This window comes from Mercenaria mercenaria, chromosome 2 (assembly GCF_021730395.1).
Source record: "Mercenaria mercenaria strain notata chromosome 2, MADL_Memer_1, whole genome shotgun sequence".
Lineage (NCBI taxonomy): Eukaryota > Metazoa > Mollusca > Bivalvia > Venerida > Veneridae > Mercenaria > Mercenaria mercenaria.
This window is the reverse complement of record NC_069362.1, coordinates 29111444-29132697: the sequence shown is the minus strand read 5'-3', so window position 1 is coordinate 29132697 and position 21254 is coordinate 29111444. Positions and strand designations below refer to the sequence as shown.

The 21254-nt window shown below is 36.9% G+C and overlaps 1 protein-coding gene across 1 annotated transcript in view; it reads right to left on the bottom strand.

Annotated features, from left to right (window-relative positions):
• LOC123563605 (ankyrin repeat domain-containing protein 50-like) overlaps window positions 1-20850 on the bottom strand; it is a 48954-nt gene extending 28104 nt beyond the window's left edge. Inside the window, exons 1-5 of the mRNA XM_053533643.1 lie at window positions 20780-20850; window positions 17455-17724; window positions 14442-14560; window positions 10226-10439; window positions 6110-6256 (exon numbers count right to left, since the gene is read on the bottom strand). Coding sequence (XP_053389618.1) covers window positions 6110-6256; window positions 10226-10439; window positions 14442-14560; window positions 17455-17724; window positions 20780-20810 — 781 coding nt within the window. The 5' untranslated portion in view covers window positions 20811-20850. The remainder of the gene's footprint in view (window positions 1-6109; window positions 6257-10225; window positions 10440-14441; window positions 14561-17454; window positions 17725-20779) is intronic.
• Window positions 20851-21254: the final 404 nt, after the last annotated feature.

The following is a 21254-nucleotide window of genomic DNA, read 5'->3' as shown; positions in this document are numbered from 1 at the left end:
AACTGAAGTTATAATAATCAGACATAAGACAATTATGTCGAATTCATATTGATGACATAATACAAGTTTTGTTTGAAGTGACTTGTGTACACAATTAATTGTCAAAAGCAGTTAGGGGGACAGACAGACACTAAAGTCATAACAAGAGTTGTCCATAAGACAGTCAATGCTCGACTATTCAAATTGTTGTCCCAGAAGTATGAATTATATTAACAGAGTTTCAATCGAGTGTCTGCATTAGTTTTGGAGACAGTAACTTGCATGCAAAACTTTAACCAGAAGTTTTTAAGTTCAAAATGGGACATAATTTTGCAAAATAAATGTCAGAGTTATGGGACCTGAGTCTATTACCAACTTTTATAATCCCAAAGATGCAAGTGAAGTTTCAATGCAATATCTGCATTAGTTTTGGAGACAGTAACTTGCATGCAAAATGTTAACCAGGATTTTTTAAGTCCAAAAGGGGGCATAATTTGCCAAAAATACAAGTAAGAGTTATGGAACTTGATCCAGTGAGGTTTAACATTGACCTAGAAAAAAGAAAAAGTAAGTCTCAAAGCTATATGCCTTTCAGTAACTGCTATATGTACTTGCACGCAAAATTTTAACCAGGATTTTTTAAGTCCAAAAGGGGCATAATTTTGCCAAAATCCATGTCAGAGTTATGGAACTTGATGCTATCACCTAGTTTTAAAACCTCGAAGACACATGTGAAGTTTCAAGACACATGTGAAGTCCAAAAGGGGGCATTATTTTGCCAAAATGCATGTCAGAGTTAAGGAACTTGATGCTATCACCTAGTTTTATAAACTTGAAGACACGTGAAGTTTCAATTCAACATCTGCATTAGTTTTGGAGATAGTAACTTGCACTCAAAACTTAAATCTGGATTTTCTAAGTCCAAAAGGGAGCATAATTTGCCAAAAATATAAGTCAGAGTTATGGGACTTGACCCAGTGAGGTTAGTAATTGACCTAGAAAAAGAACAAGAGCTGTCTGTGAGACAGCGCGTTCCACTATTTGGGGATTTGACAGTAAAATGAATATATGTCTGAATAAGAGACCTCTACTTTAAAAGGAAGATACACCAAGGGACATAATTCCATCAAATACAAAAATTTGAGTTATTAGGATTGTTACAACACATGCAGATGATGATGATGAAAATATATTTTGAGTTTCAAGTCATTATCTTATATAGTACCAAAGTTATGTCCAGAAAACGAAGTTTGTAAAAACTTTAAGTATAGAAGGGGCATAACTCGGTCAAAAATACAAATCAGAGTTATGGGGATTGTACCACACATGCAGATGATGATGACAAAGATACATTTTAAGTTTCAAGTCTTTATCTTATATTGCATTCAAGTTATATCCAGAAGCAAAGATTGCAAAAAAAGTTCAAGTACAAAAGGGGCATAATTCTGTCAAAATTATTATTAGAGTTATGGGGTATGTAGCCACATATGCAGATGATTATAAAAAAATACTTTTAATATCAAGTCATTATCTTTTAAAGTACCAAAGATATGTCTATAAACGAAGCTTTCAAAAAAAATTTAACATGAAAATAGTTCAAAGTATAACTCCTTGGTGACCTTGATCTTGGGTATAATGGGCCCAGCCCCTAAACATACTTTGTTTGTATGCTGGACAATGTTCATGTGAACTTACAGTAATGAGTATGATATAAGCAAAAGTAACAAAAATATGACAGAAAAACAAAGGTTGCCAAAAAACTTTAACCTTAAAAACAACCTAAGTATAACACCTTGGTGACCTTGACCTTGGGTATAATGGGCCCAGTCCCTATATATACTTTGTTTGTATGCTGGACAATGTTTATGTAAAGTTACAGTAAGATATAAGCAATAGTAACAAAGATATGACAGAAAAATAAAGGTTGCCGAAAAACTTTAACCTTAAAATTAACCTAAGTATAACACCTTGGTGACCTTGACCTTGGGTATAATGGGCTCGGCCCATACACATAAATTGTTTGTATGCTGGACAATGTTTATGTGAAGTTAGAGTAAAATATAAGCAATAGTAACAAAGATATGACAGAACAAGAGCTGTCTCCATAGGATGACAAATGCCCCCGATGGCACTTTGAATGAATAGTTATGGCCGATGTTAGAGTTTAGGACCTTTGACCTACAGAGCTGGGTCTTGCGCGCGACACATCGTCTTACTGTGTCACACATTCATGCATAGTTATTTTAAAATCCATGCATGAATGACAAAGATATGGACCGGACATGCCCATCAATGCACTATCATGAAAAATGATCTTTAGCGTCTAAGTGTGACCTTGACCTTTGAGCTACGGACCTGGGTCTTGCGTGTGACACGTCGTCTTACTGTGGTACACATTCATGCCAAGTTATTTGAAAATCCATCCAACGATGACAAAGAGATGGACCGGACACGCCCATCAATGCAATATCCTTTAACAACTAAGTGTGACCTTGACCTTTGAGCTACGGACCTGGGTCTTGCGCACTGCACATTGTCTTACTGTGATACACATTCATGCCAAGTTATTTGAAAATCCATCCATCGATGACAAAGATATGGACCGGACACGCCTATCAATGCACTATCCTTTAACGTCTAAGCGTGACCTTGACCTTTGAGCTACGGACCTGGGTCTTGCGCACTGCACGTCGTCTTACTGTGGTACACATTCATGCCAAATTATTTGAAAATCCATCCATTGATGACAAAGATATGGACCGGACACGCCCATCAATGCACTATCCTTTAACGTCTAAGTGTGACCTTGACCTTTGAGCTACGGACCTGGGTCTTGCGCACTGCACGTCGTCTTACTGTGGTACACATTCATGCCAAGTAATTTGAAAATCCATCCATCGATGACAAAGATATGGACCGGACACGAAAATTGCGGACAGACCGACAGACTGACAGACTGACAGACGGTTCAAAAATTATATGCCTCCATTCGGGGGCATAAAAACAAAGGTTGCCAAAAAACTTTAACCTTAAAAACAACCTTAGTATAACAGCTTGGTGACCTTGACCTTGGGTATAATGGACTCAGCCCCTATACATACATTGTTTGTATACTGGACAATGTTTATGTGAAGTTACAGTAAGATATAAGCAATAGTAACAAAGATATGACAGAAAAACAAAGGTTGCCAAAAAATTTAACCAAGAAGGGTCACGCCGACGCCGGGGCGAGTAGTGTAGCCCCCCTATTTTCCGGATAGTGGAGCTAAAAACAAAGATTCAAAGCTATATGACTTAAAGTAATAGCTGTATGTACTTGCACGCAAAACTTTACTAGGTTTTTTCTAAGTCCAAAAGGGGGCATAATTTACCAAAATTACAAGTCAGAGTTATGGAACTTGACCCACTGAGGTTCAAAATTGACCTAGAAAAAGAAAAAGTAAGTCTCAAACCTATATGTCTTTTAGTAATAGCTATATATACTTGCATGCAAAACTTCAACCAGGATTTTGTAAGTCCAAAAGGGGGTCTAATTTGCCAAAAATACAAGTAAGGGTTATGGGACTTGACCCAGTGATATTGGTAATTGACCTAGAAAAAGAAAAACTAAGTTTCAAAGCTATATGCCTTAAAGCAATGGCTGTATGTACTTGCACACAAAACTTTAACCTGGATTTTCTAAGTCTAAAGGGGGCATAATTTTGCCAAAATGCATGTCAGAGTTATGGAACTTGATGCTATCACCTAGTTTTATAACGTCGAAGACACATGTGAAGTTTCAATTCAACATCTGCATTAGTTTTGGAGATAATAACTTGCACTCAAAACTTAAATCTGGATTTTCTAAGTCCAAAAGGGGGCATAATTTGCCAAAAGTACAAGTCAGAGTTATGGGACTTGACCCAGTGAGGTTAGTAATTGACCTAGAAAAAGAAAAACTAAGATTCAAAGCTATATGCCTTAAAGTAATAGCTATATGTACTTGCACGCAAAACTTTACCAGGATTTTCTAAGTCCGAGGGGGGGCATAATTTGCCAAAAATACAAGTCAGAGTTATGGAACTTGACCCAGTGAGGTTCAAAATTGACCTAGAAAAAGAAAAGGTAAGTCTCAAACCTATATGCTTCTTAGTAATAGCTATATGTACTTGCACACAAAACTAACAGGATTTTTTAAGTCCAAAAGGGGGCATAATTTTGCCAAAATGCATGTCAGAGTTATGGAACTTGATGCTATCACCTAGTTTTAAAACCTTGAAGACACATGTGAAGTTTCAACTCAACATCTGCATTAGTTTTAGAGATAGTAACTTGCACTCAAAACTTAGACCAGGATTTTCTAAGTCCAAAAGGGGGCATAATTTGCCAAAAATACAAGTCAGAGTTATGGGACTTGACCCAGTGAGATTGGTAATTGACCTAGAAAAAGAAAAAGTAAGTTTCAAAGCTATATGTCTTAAAGTAATAGCTATATGTACTTGCAAAACAAAACTTTAACCAGGATTCTCTAAGTCCAAAGGGGGGCATAATTTGGCAAAAATGCATGTGAGAGTTATGGGACTTGACACTATCACCTAGTTTTACAAACCCGAAGGCACGTGAAGTTTCAATTCAATACCTGCATTAGTTTTGGAGATAGTAACTTGCATGTAAAACTTTAACAAGGGTTTTCTTTGTCCAAAAGGGGGAATAATTTGACCAAAATACATGTCAGAGTTATGGGACTTGACCTAGTGAGGTTGGTTATTGACCTACAAAAAGCAAAAAATAAGTTTCAAAGCTATATGCCTTTAAATGATAGCTATATGTACTTAATATGCAAAACTTTAACCAAGGTGTGACGCCGATGCCGATGCCAGGGTGAGTAGAATAGCTAGACTATTCTATGAATAGTCAAGCTAAAAATAGATAAGACAAACAATGTATCTGTATTTGTGGAACTGGATAAATCTTGCACTTAATGGCAATGTGTGACAATGATGGTAAGCAAGTGTTCAAAGTTTCAAAGCCATATTTATCAAACACTTCAGACAAAATATGGAATGGTATGCAAAACGTAACAAATTTCTATGTCAAAAAGGGCCATAACTGAGCTAAAGAACTTGTCCTAGTTATGTAGTCTTGCCTACATATGTAGACTATGATGGTAAATAAGTGATCAAAGTTTCAAATCCATATGAAAAACAGGTTAAACAAAATATGAACTGGTACGAAAAATTAACTGATTTCGAAGTCCAAAAAGGGCCAAAATTCGGCCAAAACAGTTGACAGAGTTGTGTACTCTTGCCTACAGATGGAGATCATGACGATAAGCAAGTGTTCAAAGTTTCCAAGTCCGAAAAGGGCTAGAATTCAGCCAAAATAGTTGACAGAGTTATGCATCTTGCCTACAGATAGAGACTGTTATAATAATCAAGTGATCAAAGTTTCAAAGCGATATATCAAACAGTTTACACAAAATATGAACTGGTACAAAAAACCAAGATTTGCGAGTAAAAAGGTCCCATAATTCAGACAAAATCCTTGATGGAGTTATGTCCTCTTGCCTAAAACTGGACTTGGTGGTTGTACATAAGTGCTGAAAGTTTCAAAGTTTTATCTCAAAAGGTTTTGTAAAATGTGGACTGATATGAAAAACTTAACCAAGGTGTGATGCCGTGGTGAGTAGGATAGCTCTACTTATTCTTTGAATAAACAAGCTAAAAATAAGTTTCAAAGCTATCTGCCTTTAAATTATAGCTATATGCACTAGCATGCAAAACTTTAACCAGGATTTTATAAGTCCAAAGGGGGCATAATTTGGCCAAAATGCAAGTCAGAGTCATGGGACTGATGCTATTACCTAGTTTTATAACCACAAAGACACATGTTAAGTTTCAATTCAATATTTGCAAGAGTTTTCAAGATAGTAACTTGCATGCAAAACTTTAACCAGGATTTTCCAAAAGGGGGCATAATTTGGCAAAAATACATGTCAGAGTTATGGGACTTGACCCAGTGAGGTTGGTAGCTGACCTAGAACAAGGAAAAATAAGTTTCAAAGTGATATGCCTTTAAATGATAGCTATATGTCCTCCCATGCAAAACTTTAACAAAGGTGTGACGCTGACGCCAGGGTGAGTAGAATTACCTAACAGTGGAGAAGCTCCTTTAGTGACAGGAAGGTTGACATCTGCCCCCATCTTGGCCAGCGTTTGTACAACATTCAGGTGACCATTGTGCACTGCCTCAAACAAAGCTGTGCGCCCTAACTTATCCTGCAAATTCACACTGGCACCTGAAAATAAATTAGCAGTTCATAACTTATATGCAGGAATATTCATGCTGTATTCAAGGCAAAAAGCAATAGTTATGGGACAAATGTCATTTAATTAGTATTACTATGGCCAAAAAACTGAGTGTATATTAAGTTGTGATGAGTAGTTACGGAGATACTAATTTTGTGACAATTGCAAACAGAATATTGTAGAAAAAAAGAAGACAAGGCCACCACCTGAAAGTGTCTCACTCGCAGGTGCTTTGACTCAAGAAATAGGTGCAAAATGAGTTTTAAAACACTCTTCCAAAGTTTCAAAGCTATTCTGTAACAATTTTTTAAACAAGAGCTGTCTGATGACAGCGCGCTCGACTATTCGAAGAATTGCTTAAGAATGGGGTCAAAATATTTCCACGGATATTCAGACAAAAGAAATAAATAGATACAAACAATGTTCCTGTATTACTATGATTTCGATAAGTCTTGCACTAAATGGCAATATAAGAGCCAATTTCAAAGTCCAAAAACGGCCATAATTCAGTCAAAATAGTTATGTACTCTTGCCTACAGATGGAAATCATAATGATAAACAAGTGTTTAAAGTTTAAAAGCCATATGTCAAATAGTTTTGACAAAACATGGACTTGTATGAAAACAGAACTAATTTCAAAGTCCAAAAAGGGCTATAATTCAGCCAAAATAGATGACAGAGTTATTTTCTCTTTTCTACAGATAAAGACTATTATACTAAACAAGTGATAAAAGTTTCAAAGCCATATGTCAAACACTTTACAAAAAATATAAACTGGTATGAAAAACTTAACCAAGATTTCTAAGTCAAAAGGGGCCATAATTCAGCCAAAATCCTTGATGGAGTTATGTACTCTTGCCTATAACTGGACATGGTGATGGTAAACAGGTGTTGAAAGTTTCAAAGCTTTATCTCAAAAGACTTTGTCAAAATATGAACTTGTACGAAATATTAACCAAGATTTCTAAGTTGAAAGGGGCCATAATTCAGCCAAAATCCTTGATGGAGTTATGTACTCTTGCCTATAACTGGCCATGATGATGGTAAACAAGTGTTGAAAGTTTCAAAGCTTTATCTCAAAAGACTTTGTCAAAATATGAACTGGTACGAAAAACTTAACCATGATTTCTAAGTCAAAAGGGGCCATAATTCAGCCAAAATGCTTGATGGAGTTATGTGCTCTTGCCTATAACTGGCCATGATGATGTTAAACAAGTGTTGAAAGTTTCAAAGCTTTATCTTAAAAGACTTTGTCAAAATATGAACTGGTACGAAAAACTTAACCATGATTTCTAAGTCAAAAGGGGCCATAATTCAGCCAAAATCCTTGATGGAGTTATGTGCTCTTGCCTATAACTGGCCATGATGATGGGAAACAAGTGTTGAAAGTTTCAAAGCTTTATCTCAAAAGACTTTGTCAAAATGTGGACTGGTACGAAAAACTTAACCAAGGTGTGAGCCGACGCCGACACCGACGCCGTGGTGAGTAGGATAGCTCTACTTATTCTTCGAATAGTCGAGCTAAAAATGGTCATTTTTTGTGAATTTTCAAAGGCTGCTTTTTCAAGGTCAAGGTCACTAAAGGGGGCAGGATTCACCATTGGGGTGTAAAACAAGTTTTTTAACCATCCCACAAGGTTTCAAAGCAATATGTGTAACGGTTTTTGAGAAATTGTCATTTTTGTGAATTTTCAAAGGCATCAAAAAATCTAAAACTGCTAATTTCTTCAAGGTAAGTTCACTAAAGGGCCAAGACTCACCATGGGGGTGTAAAATGAGTTTTTGAACAATCCCACAAAGTTTCAAAGCAATATATGCAACAATTTTTGAGAAATTGTTTCCTTTTTGATTTTTGAAGGTGGCAAATGCTAATTTCTTCAAGGTCAAGGTCACGAGGGGGGGGGGGAAAGAACTCACCATGGGAGTGTAAAATTAGTTTCTAAAACATCCTACAAGGTTTTTAAAAGAAATATATGTTACTATTTTTGAGTTATTCACAATTGTTGCCACTGTCTTTGCTGCAGTCGCCGCCTCCTGAATTTGGATTGCTTAGTCTCACTTCCACTAAAAGTGGGCCAGACAAAAAATAAGATTAAGTCCAAAAAGGAGCATAATTTCTTCAAAATGCAGGCAAAAAGCACAAGTTATGGGACTTACCTATGTCATTTAGTTAGTATTACGATGGCAGTGAAATTTATGAAGTTTTGTTTAAAGGTGGTCAGTCACATTTAAGCAAACTTTAGTGACATTTTCTACTTTTTGTATATTTTGTTAGAGATTTATTTAAGAAACAAAAATACCCATTACTTAGATTTAGATCCCTGTTAGAAATGTATACTTTACTGATTTTCATAAAAATTTGTAATTACTCCCCTTTAATATGAAAATATTTAAAATGCTTGGTATTTCTTTTTATTTCCATATAATTCCGAGTTTTACATTCGCATTGGATAGATATACCAAATATTTAACAATCTGAATCAAAAGGTGGGTTTTAAAATGCATGTAGCTTCTGAATTTCATTTTTTCCATTCTATCTTGGTTGCGCAACCAAGATAGGCAAAGGGAGGTAATAATAATTTTTCAAACTTGCATTTCTAATGAATTCAATCTATATATGTAATTGTTAATGCAATTATTTTACGAATATAATACAAAATATCGGTTAGTTATACATTTTCTTAGGTAAAGTATGTTTATCACATTTATACTTATGATAAAATAACTCGATCTTGGTTGGGCAACTGCAATAGGAAAACCAATTATTAAAAATATCTCCAGTGAAAACCTAACCTGTATTAAGCCATGTTAAGCGCTAACTGAACATAAATGAGTGTAAATGATCAGATGTTAAAGTTTAAAACAAATCCGTTACTTAGCCAAAATCTGATTATCCACCTTTAATTGTGGGGTGTAGTTACTGAGATACTAACTTCAGAACTGGAAACAGGGTCTTGTTGAAAAAAAAAACGGCCAAATACAAAAAGGGGCATAATGTCATGAAAATGAAAGCAAGAGTTATGAAAGCTATGTTATTCGGTTGGTATGACTATGACAAAGAAGAGTATGAAGTTTTATTAACCCTTACCCTGCTATATTTCTATAATGGACTGGTCCATCTTTCAATTTGGACAGTACTACTTATTATTCAAAGGGGTATTACTGAAAATGTACTTACTGAATAGCGAACAGTGCAGACCATGATCGGACTGCACGGATGTGCAGTCTGATCTTGGTCTGCACTAGTCGCAAAGGCAGAATCATCTGCCGCCAGCAGGCTAAGGGTTAAGTTGAGTTGTGATCTACATAAATGATTTACTGAGATACTACTTATCTGACAACCACAAAAAGACTTTGTTGAAAAAAAAAAAAAATGGCACAAAAAAAAAGAGGCATACCTTCATCAAAAAGGAAATCAAGAGTTATTCTATTGGTACGATCAAGGGAAAGGCATATACAAAGTTTCATTCATTTGAGATGAGTAGTAACTGAGATATGAACACGCTGAGAATCATTAACAAGGTGCCGACACCAACACCATGGGAATTGCATTAGCTCTGGTTACTTTCGCCACAGGGAGCTAAAAAGTGTAAGTCAAGACAAGAATAATGACCTAAAATATTTTAACACTGACCATGACCTTAATCTTTGAGACAGGTTTGGGTTATCTTCTCATTATGGGGAACATATGTGCTAAGTAAATCAAAATCCACTGACAGACACAGCCCTGTTAGCATCTGACCTAGAAACATGACCTTGTGCCCTCACATACTGTCTCATCATTGAGAACACTATCCAAATCCCTTCTTGGATGGCCAAGGACTGGACAAGAATGGGATGGACTGATGGAATGACAGACTGGTGGCATGATGGATGAATTGACAGACTTACAAGGTGTAAACATTGTCCCTTGAACTGGTTTTCAACCTATATGGGATTAATAAACAACAGGTAGTTACCTCCGTTGATCAAAATTTGCACAACATCATCAAAACCATACTGAGCTGCATACATGAGTGGTGTCTTCCTGTTCTCATCAATTTTATCCATTTTGCATCCCCCTAACAACAGTAACTGGACAATTTCTGTATTCCTTTCTTTCACAGCAACATGTAAAGCAGTCTCACTGTTTCTGTTTAGTGAATCTAAATCTGCATTGGACGATATCAAAAGCTGAAAATACATAAACGCTTGTTTTATATTCCATGGTCAAATTATCTGTTTTAATCTTGATACATAAATTGAGCAGTTTTTTATGAAAATACAATGTATAAATGTCCAACATTTCCATATATCATTTAAAGTTATATGTATATCTAGATTACAGTAAAACAGTAAACTCTCAAGATCACAACAGACAAGTCAAACGCTTGATTTATCCACGGTGTTGCGTGATCCAAACACAGAAAGTATAAGGTAAAACAGCCGGGTACCAAATAAACTGCTCAAGTGAGCACAGACGCCCAAGCTACTGATGCTCCAGTGAGAGGTTTACACTGTCTATACATGTATCTCTGTATGTATGTCCGCCTAGAACAACAGTGAAGTTACAGGTTAGCAGGCTTCCATTCTATCCTGTAGTAACTGTCTGTGCAATGCATATGCTTATTCATTTACAAATAATTTAAATGTATTCAAAATCAACACTCCTAATATATACTAAATATATCAGTAAATTTCTGACATTAAAACTTTAATAGTCCAATGTAGATACAAGCAGAAATTTTGTGATAGCCTAAAGCTCCTAAGTCTAAGACTGTAAGGGAAGCTTATCACTCATCAGCTTTAAACTGGCTTTAAACAGTTCATCTTCAGGTTTCAAGCCTAATCCTTAACCAAGCTACCTAAACTAATGTTTTCCTAGCTATTTTATTTATAGCACTGGTTTTATCTGAAGTATATGTTAATGGTTTCATTAAAGATTTTGAACATCTTTATTTAATTTAAAGAAGTTTGTGAGGTGATCCACACATTACATACCCAGTGAAGCATTTTTGTTGTTGGGTATAACATCCCGCTAACGAAATTATAGGACATATGGCAACTTTCAAGCTTTGACGGTGGAGGAAGACCCCAGCTGCCATTCTTAGTATTATTTCATCATGAGCGGGGACCTGGGTAGAACCATTGACCTTCCGTAAGCCAGCTGGATGGCTACCTCACATGCTACCTTCAACGCCCCAAGTAAGGCTAGAACCCACATCGGTGAGAGGCAAGTGATTCTAAGTTAGCAACCTTAACCACTCAGTCACAGAGGCCCCCAGTGAAGCATTTACCTTCTTAGTCCCATGTGGTTAAAGTAAACTAAAACAGTACAATTTCTCTAGAGCTAACACCTCTGGAAAGAACAAATTGTGTTTGTTTACCAGCTGTTGCTCTTTTAAATAATTTACTTAGGTAGCGAATAAAATAGCGTTATTATAATAGTAGCTTGATCTGGGATGCTGTATTTGGCTTGAGTGGATTTTGCCAGGTCAGATCACGAGGCAAACAAGCACCAAGTGGTGATCGGTCTGTGCAAAATCCACAAGACCCCAATACAAAATCCCAGATTTAGCTACTGTTATAATGACAATTTTATTATATACCTCCACCTTTTTGTTTGTTGTTTTGTTATCAAACCAAATCTTCAATGGGTTGCTGATGTTAAAACAGAGCTGATTGTAGGTTTGCATGCACACTATTTGTAGAACTGTGTCAGGTCATGCATATAAAATGAAAGCAGTCTGGCAACATACAATACAAAAGGTATCATACGGATTTATTTTCTGCCTGTTGGTATTTCCTCGTGAAATACAAACCATATTTTTCACATAATTTAAAGGTATTTGTACTTTTAGCTTTAGTGGCTCTAATAGGGCCAAGTACCCCCATTTGAATAAAATTAGGAGAGGACCTTATAATAATGCTAAATACCAAGTTTGATGAAGATCTATCAAGCAGTTCATGAGAAGTTCTTTAAAGGTTTTTCTATTTTTAGCTCTGGTGGCCCCTAAAAGGAGCCAAGGTGAACCACTTGAACAAACTTGATAGAGGTCCATGCCAGGATGATACTGACCAAAGTTTGGTGTAATTCTGACCAGTAGTTTCAGAGGAGAAGATGTTTAAGGAAACATGTTGATGCAGGACGACGGACACCGGACTATCCACCTATACTAACAGCTCATCCTGAACAAAGTTCAGATGTGCTAAAAACCTGTCTGTACAGTCCGACCTTCAGGAAACGAAAACAATGGTCTTTGTTCACAAGTGATCTCTTAACATGAGTAAATTTACACTACAGTCAAAACTATCTGCAAAGACAACCCATTGTTTATGAAAACAGTGGTCTTAATTCACAGGTGGTCTATTTACTGAGGCAAATACACTACAGTCAAAACTATCTGCAAAGACAACCCTTTGTTTATGAAAACAGTGGTCTTAATTCACAGGTGGTCTATTTACTGAGGCAAATACACTACAGTCAAAACTATCTGCAAAGACAACCCTTTGTTTATGAAAACAGTGGTCTTAATTCACAGGTGGTCTATTTACTGAGGCAAATACACTACAGTCAAAACTATCTGCAAAGACAACCCTTTGTTTATGAAAACAGTGGTCTTAATTCACAGGTGGTCTATTTACTGAGGCAAATACACTACAGTCAAAACTATCTGCAAAGACAACCCTTTGTTTATGAAAACAGTGGTCTTAATTCACAGGTGGTCTATTTACTGAGGCAAATACACTACAGTCAAAACTATCTGCAAAGACAACCCTTTATGAAAACAGTGGTCTTAATTCACAGGTGGTCTATTTACTGAGGCAAATACACTACAGTCAAAACTGTCTGCAAGGACAACCCTTTGTTAAAGAAAACAGTGGTCTTAATTCACAGGTGGTCTATTTACTGAGGCAAATACACTACAGTCAAAACTATCTGCAAAGACAACCCTTTGTTTATGAAAACAGTGGTCTTAATTCACAGGTGGTCTATTTACTGAGGCAAATACACTACAGTCAAAACTATCTGCAAGGGCAACCCTTTGTTATTAAAACAGTGGTCTTAATTCACAGGTGGTCTATTTACTGAGGCAAATACACTACAGTCAAAACTATCTGCAAAGACAACCCTTTGTTTATGAAAACAGTGGTCTTAATTCACAGGTGGTCTATTTACTGAGGCAAATACACTACAGTCAAAACTATCTGCAAAGACAACCCTTTGTTTATGAAAACAGTGGTCTTAATTCACAGGTGGTCTATTTACTGAGGCAAATACACTACAGTCAAAACTATCTGCAAAGACAACCCTTTATGAAAACAGTGGTCTTAATTCACAGGTGGTCTATTTACTGAGGCAAATACACTACAGTCAAAACTGTCTGCAAGGACAACCCTTTGTTAATGAAAACAGTGGTCTTAATTCACAGGTGGTCTATTTACTGAGGCAAATACACTACAGTCAAAACTATCTGCAAAGACAACCCTTTGTTTATGAAAACAGTGGTCTTAATTCACAGGTGGTCTATTTACTGAGGCAAATACACTACAGTCAAAACTATCTGCAAGGACAACCCTTTGTTAATTAAAACAGTGGTCTTAATTCACAGGTGGTCTATTTACTGAGGCAAATACACTACAGTCAAAACTATCTGCAAGGACAACCCTTTGTTAATGAAAACAGTGGTCTTAATTCACAGGTGATCTATTTACTGAGGCAAATACACTACAGTCAAAACTATCTGCAAGGACAACCCTTTGTTAATGAAAACAGTGGTCTTAATTCACAGGTGGTCTATTTACTGAGGCAAATACACTACAGTCAAAACTGTCTGCAAGGACAACCCTTTGTTAATGAAAACAGTGGTCTTAATTCACAGGTGGTCTATCTACTGAGGCAAATACACTACAGTCAAAACGGTCTGTAAAAATCACCCTTTGGAATTGAAAAAAATAAGCAGTAGTCTTTGCTGACAGGTGGTCCCTTAAAAGAGATAAATTGAATGGGAAGAGACAATGGTGGCCCTTATAAGCAAGTTTTATAATGGTGGCCTTTATTCACAGGTGCATTTTGACTCAGGTTTGACATTATTTGTTTTGTTTTGGTACATTTCACATAACAAACTAGCCATCTTGTAAACAATAAAGATATCAAAACTTCAGTATATTAAAATCCACAATAAATATACTTACCTGAAGAACGTCAGTCTGTCCACGTGAAGCACATGTATGTATTGCACTGTACCCATTTATGTTCTGATCATCAATGTCAGCACCATTTTCAATCAGTAGCTCCACTATTTCTAAATAACCTGTCAAATACACAATTCTTGCATATCTATATACAACACGAGCTCGTAGAACACAAAATGCGCCCCGATCCCGATGCATTCAGTTACTGCAGAAGGAACAGAAATTATTTGGTCACTATGCACTGGACATTTGATGTATTGACCTCAAATCAATAATTATGCGTCATTTACCAGTCATAAGTGATTTCCTTATCAAATGTGATCTTAAACAAAAGCATTCTTTAGTTCTTTAGCAAAAAAAGTTCTATTGTTCTGGGTCAATGTGACCTTGACCTTTGACCTAATGACCTCAAATAAATAGGGGTCATCTGCTGGTGATGATCAACCTCCCTATTAAGTTCGTGATCTTAGGCCTTTCAAGTTATCGTCGCGAAATGGTTTAACTGTTCCGGGTCACTGTGACCATGACCTTTGACCTACTGATCTAAAATTCAACAGAAGTTATCTGCTGGTTTATGATCAACCTCCCTATTAAGTTTCATGATCCTAGGCCCAAGCGTTCTTGAGTTATTATCTGGAAACCGAATGGTTTATGGTCCGACCGACAGACCCACTACCTGCAAAACAATATACCCCTCCTTCTTCGAAGGGAGGCATAATTAATGCATATTTTTCCATAGAACTGGGACAATCTGACCTTTGGCACCTGAACCATTTTCTAGAATTTCATGAACTTTTTCCATCTAGCTCTTTATACAGACTTTTTCTTACATAAAATTCTAATGTTTTTCATGCAATGAGAGTGGCTCAAAACAGTTTGATACCAGTGGGACTGGTTACCCATGCACAAGCACAGTGCATTGACTAAATAGCTCATTTACTATGTTGAACTGAAATAATAGCATAAAATTTGAAAGGGAAAAGAAATAAAAACAAGAGGGCCATGATGGCCCTATACCGCTCACCAGTTGATCTGGCCTACTGACCTAATTTTTGACCCACATGACCCAGATTCGAACCTGACCTAGAGGTCATCAAGACAAACATTCTGACCAATTCTCATGAGTTTCAAACTTAAACTGTGGACTCTTAGAGTGTTAACAAGCTTTTCCTTTGATTTCAACAGGTGACCTAGCTTTTGAGCCCACATGCCCCAGTTTCAAACTTAACCTAGAGATCATCAAGACAAACATTCTGACCAAGTTTCATAAAGATTAGGTCACAAATGTGGCCTCTAGAGTGTTAACAAGCTTTTCGTTTGATTTGACCAGGTGACCTAGTTTTTAACCCCACATGACCCAGATTCGAACTTGACCTAGAGGTCATAAAGACAAACATTCTGACCAATTCTCATCAGTTTCAAACTTAAACTGTGGACTCTAGAGTGTTAACAAGATTTTCCTTTGATCTGGCCTAGTGACCGAATTTTTGACCCCACATGACCCTGTTTCAAACTTGACTAGAGATCATTAAGACAAACATTCTGACCAAGTTTCACAAAGATTACGTCACAAATGTGGCCTCTAGAGTGTTAACAAGCTTTTCCTCTGATTTGACCTAGTTTATGATCCCACATGACCTAGATTCAAACTTGACCTAGAGGTCATCAAGACAAACATTCTGACCAATTCTCATCAGTTTCAAACTTAAACTGTGGACTCTAGAGTGTTAACAAGATTTTCCTTTGATCTGGCCTAGTGACCTAATTTTTGAATCCACATGATCCAGTTTCAAATCTGACCTAGATATCATCAAGACAAACATGCTGACCAAGTTTCACAGAGATTACATCACAAATGTGGCCTCTAGAGTGTTAACAAGCTTTTCCTCTGATCTGACCGGGTGACCTTGTTTTTGACCCCACATGACCTAGATTCAAACTTGACCCAGAGGTCATCAAGACAAAACATTCTGACCAATTCTCATCAGTTTCAAACTTAAACTGTTTAAACTGACCAAGTTTCACACAGATTACATCACAAGTGTGGCCTCCAGAGTGTTAACAAGATTTTCCTTTGATTTGGCCTAGTGACCTAATTTTTGACCCCACATAAACCAGTTTCGAACTTGACCTAGAGATCATCAAGACAAACATTCTGACCAAGTTTCATAATGATTGGGTCATAAATGTGGCTTCTAGAGTGTTAACAAGGCAAACGTTGACGCACACAAACAACACACAATGCACACCGCACCACAACGGACGCTGGTCAATGACCTGTCAAAATAGCTTACCTTGAGCACTTTGTGCGCTGGTGAGCTAAAAAATATTTAAATAGTAATCATCATAACAGTAGAAAACAAGAGCTGTCGGAGGACAGCAACGCTAGACTATTCAAAAGCCTTGTCAATTGAATGAAAACAAAAGTTGAAAAAGGGGCATGATTTTGTAAAAATGGGAAAAGAGTTATGGAACCTTCACAGTGCTAATCAGCTCGTGACAGTGAACAAGTATGTGAAGTTTCAATCCTTTCCCATTAGTGGATACTTAAATACCAGCTTACATACAAAAACTTAACCAAAAACTGCTAAGTCAGAAAAAGGGAAATAATTTTGACAAAATGCAAAGCAGAGTTATGAGACCTGCACAGTTCATGTCAAATCAAGACAGTGGACAAGTGTGTGAAGTTTTAATCCATTGCCATTAGTGGGTACTGAGATACCAGCTTACATACAAAACCTTAACCAAATCGGGACGCTGACGTATGAGTGAGTCCAATAGCTCTACTATTCTTTGAATAGTCAAGCTAAAAAGTCAACTTATCATTGACAGTGTAGGTAAGGCTCTAGGCATTAATCTTAGCATGAAAGGCAACATGGCAGAACCTATAGCAGTGTGGTGCAACATATTCGATACCAGAGACCTTAACCACTTGTCCACACTGATTGAGAGGATCCACTACTTCAACATAATTTATAAATTCATGACAGATTAAAACTGGTTTCACAATCACCTCTCCAAGCTGCCATATTTAACAAGTTGTTCTGTTCAGCATCAGCCATGTTCACATTAGCTCCCTTGTCAATCAAGATCTTACAGATGTCATAGCATCCTTCCTTGACAGAGAGTTGCAGAGCCGTCTGACTTCGGTACTGGAAATCCACATCAAACTCATTCTCCAATATTTTCTGTACTGACTCTGTTGAATGATTGTCTATGGCCTCTTGGAGTGCCCTTATCTGGCGCCTCTTTTCACGCTTTTCAAAACCAGCCCTAGAATTATCTGTAAATATGAAAGTCATAAGCAATTTCACTTCAAATCACATGACTGGTACTAGAATAATACTAGACAACAGATCTTCATTCTGTGGCATCTCATGACCAAACACAAGCTAAAATCAACATCTGTGAAAAAAATGTGCAGAAAAAAAGCTCACCCTAATTAGTTTATACATAATTCATTTTCAATTGATTGTGAAGTAAGCTTTACAACTTATATTAATCACTCTCGACACCTCATTCCTGATGGAATCCATTGCCACGAGGGTAATGAGAGAAGAGGCCAGTTTCCCTTTTAAGGCTGAGCATCAAGCAAGGGAGCTATTTGTACCAATTTTCACGTCTTTGGTATGATGCAGCCGGGGATCGAACCCACGACCTCCCGCACTCGAAGCGGACGCTCTACCACTAAGCTACAGAGGTGGTTAATCAGCCTCATTCAGCAGGTACGAAAAAGTATGCTTATAGTTTGGGCGGAAACTGCACATAAAAGTATGGCGGTTTCTTTCTAATGTTGCCTGAATCACAATGTCTGCCTAAAGGCGACCTTAAGCAGAATCTCAAATATTTTCCAGTTAGGAAGGCGGATGGCCACATATCGCTGTGTACATTTACAAAAATGACATTTTTCTACTTTTTATCAGTATATTTGTCTTAAGCCATATATATCTAATGCTAATGACCCACATTTTAGACTTATTCCAAATACCCAAGATGATAGTAGAGTAATTTCGTGTAATACCGACAGTTGTCAGTTATCGACACCGTAATTGTAAGTGTCCATTAATGGTACTGCCATAGGCTGTAACATTTTCTGTGACGTTGTTATGAGGTCAAAAGTTCTTCATAAAAGTCTGCAAGTCTAAGCTATTGTTTTACATCAAGTTACTGTTTTTGATGATATGACGTTTCTCCTATGTAGCAATATTTGGAAGAGTTATCGCAAGTCGTAAGGTGGACTGTGTTCTCCACCTTGAAATTGCTTTTGAAAATTCAGTTATTTTCGAGTTTGTAGCATGAGAACTGATGGAAAAGATGTCCTTAATAGCAATTATGGAGGAAAATATTACCAAGATGCCAAGGATACAAGACTGAACAGGGTGTCAATATCTGCCGACACAAAAACATAGTGTCAGCAGCTTTCGACCCCAGTAGAAACATTCATAAATTGTTTCCCTAACCTGTTGATCTAGATCTTTATTGCTTCTTTCAGAATAAAATATATTGAGACTTTCAGAGCTTCCCTTATTCAAATGATAATTGCACCAGTGGTAAACCTAGTTTCTTATAGAAAATGGCCGGGATTTTGTCTGTTAGTATATTAATGCATATGTCAGTTTGTCAGTCTATATATATAATTGGCTGAAAAACATTTATTGTAGCCTACATTATGATTATCAGCTCTAGACTCTAGACATATTAACTAGATTTTCTACTGCTGTTATAAACGTTAGGTCCATGCTTTGGGTAGGTTTATAGACATGCAAGTGCATATGAAAACTTAAACTTATGCTCGAAAAAGTGTTATAAAACATTAGGGTTAGGCTAAGGCGCTTGGACAATTCATATATTCTCTACAGTTTTATACTGTAGACATAAAAAAATTGTTGCATTTCACCCTTCAAAATGATCTACTGTATGTCACAGGGTGAGAAAAATGTGCAGTCAGTCTGGGCCTCGAACCCGGGACCCCTCGCTTACAGGGTGAGTGCTCTACCCACTGAGCTAACCGGCTGCCTGACACATCTTCTCCCCTAATGTGACAAAGTCCTTACCATGACATACACCCCCACAAATTGGAAACTCGTCCTCGAATTCCGGACGTACATAATATTGCATGCGTCGTAAGTTTGGCGCCAAATGTCACAGGATGAGAAAAATGGGCAGGCAGACCGGGATTCGAATCCGGGGCCTCAGAATACCGTTCCAATGCTCTACAGACTGAGCTACCCAGCCATCTACACATTTTCTCCCTGTTTTAATATTCAAGTCCTATACCATGACATATTTCCCCAACATTTTTTAAATTTGTCCTCGAATTTCAGCGGGTACTTTATATATAAGCAATTACAGGCGTCGGAGACTAACAACGTTGGGTGCCAAATGTCACAGGGTGAGAAAAATATGCAGTCAGTCCGGGGCTCGAACCAACATACTTATTTCTTTGTTTTTTTGTAACTTTGTAAGGGTGTCCATACAGTGATTTTTTTTCCTTATATAAGTGGTACCGAATATCGGACCCATTCACAATTGCAAATGGTCTTTCACAATTTTCAAACTGGGTCTGCTTGACCCATTCACAACTGGTGTGAAAACTTTGTGAAAAATATAGAAAAAACTTCAAAAAACATAAAAGAGGCATTAATTCATGGAGTACCACGCATGTGCATTGGGAAACACCATTACTAAGATTTTGATTTACAAAGAATTTTAAAAAATTCACAATTACGGGGGGAAAAATTCACAATTTTGAGAAAAACAATACTAATTTTCACAATTTTCCTGGTACCGGACCGCATTTACAATCTGGAGAAAAAAATCACTGCAATAACTGCCGAATGGTGTCAATAACTGCCTCCCTGACTTTTTGTATGTGTGCTTATCTTACATTTGTATGGCCTTACTACTGTTGCTATATGGACTATCGAAAGATGTTGATAAATAATTAATAACATTGAAAATTGGTTTTAACTAAGATTATCATAAGTAAACAAATTTAGTTATCCTTTGTCAATGCTTAATGTGTTGATAAATGCCGACATTGCTCTGTATGTCCCAATTCACTTTTACATCTACTATTAACCTTTATAACTTTGTGTGCATAAAATGTCTGAAAAATATTGGACAGCATATTCAAATCTAGTTAGACAATTTTACCAAACGTTCGAAAATTTGAATTATCCGAATAATACTACAAGTTAAATTTTGCGTATAAAAGTACAACGATGTAAATATCCAAGATAACGCAGAGTGCGTTGTAAGTGAACATGTGTCAATATGTATAACTCAAAATATGATGCAAATACATATTCACAATCACCCAAAACACGCAAAAATACCTCTTGCATTTCTTCTTCCATTGCTGGCCATATTTGGCGAAAACCTCCTTTTTGAAGAGTTTACACGGAGAGTAACCAAGAGGCAACATTCTGCACGGGTACCGTGATATTTTGATACTCATTTGCTGAGGGCGAATTTGTTTGCTGACAATATATGGTAGTCCCTAATGGTTCCCTTAAAGACATTATCTATCTATCTTTCTTTATTGCCTAATCCTTTAAAGCGGCGAAGACACTTAGTGCGTGTCAAACCACAAAGATTAATAATAGATATGTCTACAGAAGGAAATTGGGCTAAACAAAAAAGTAAAAACATGTATTAGCTCTATCTGTGATTTAAAAGACAGTGATGAAAAGCAGGGTTATGGTGAAGCATGTTCAATGTCGCTAACTGTAACAGTGAGCTGCTCAACCGTAGGACGTATAGCCTACTACAAAGCAGTCCTGGAGAAAAGTAGTAGCCAGTGGCGTAGCT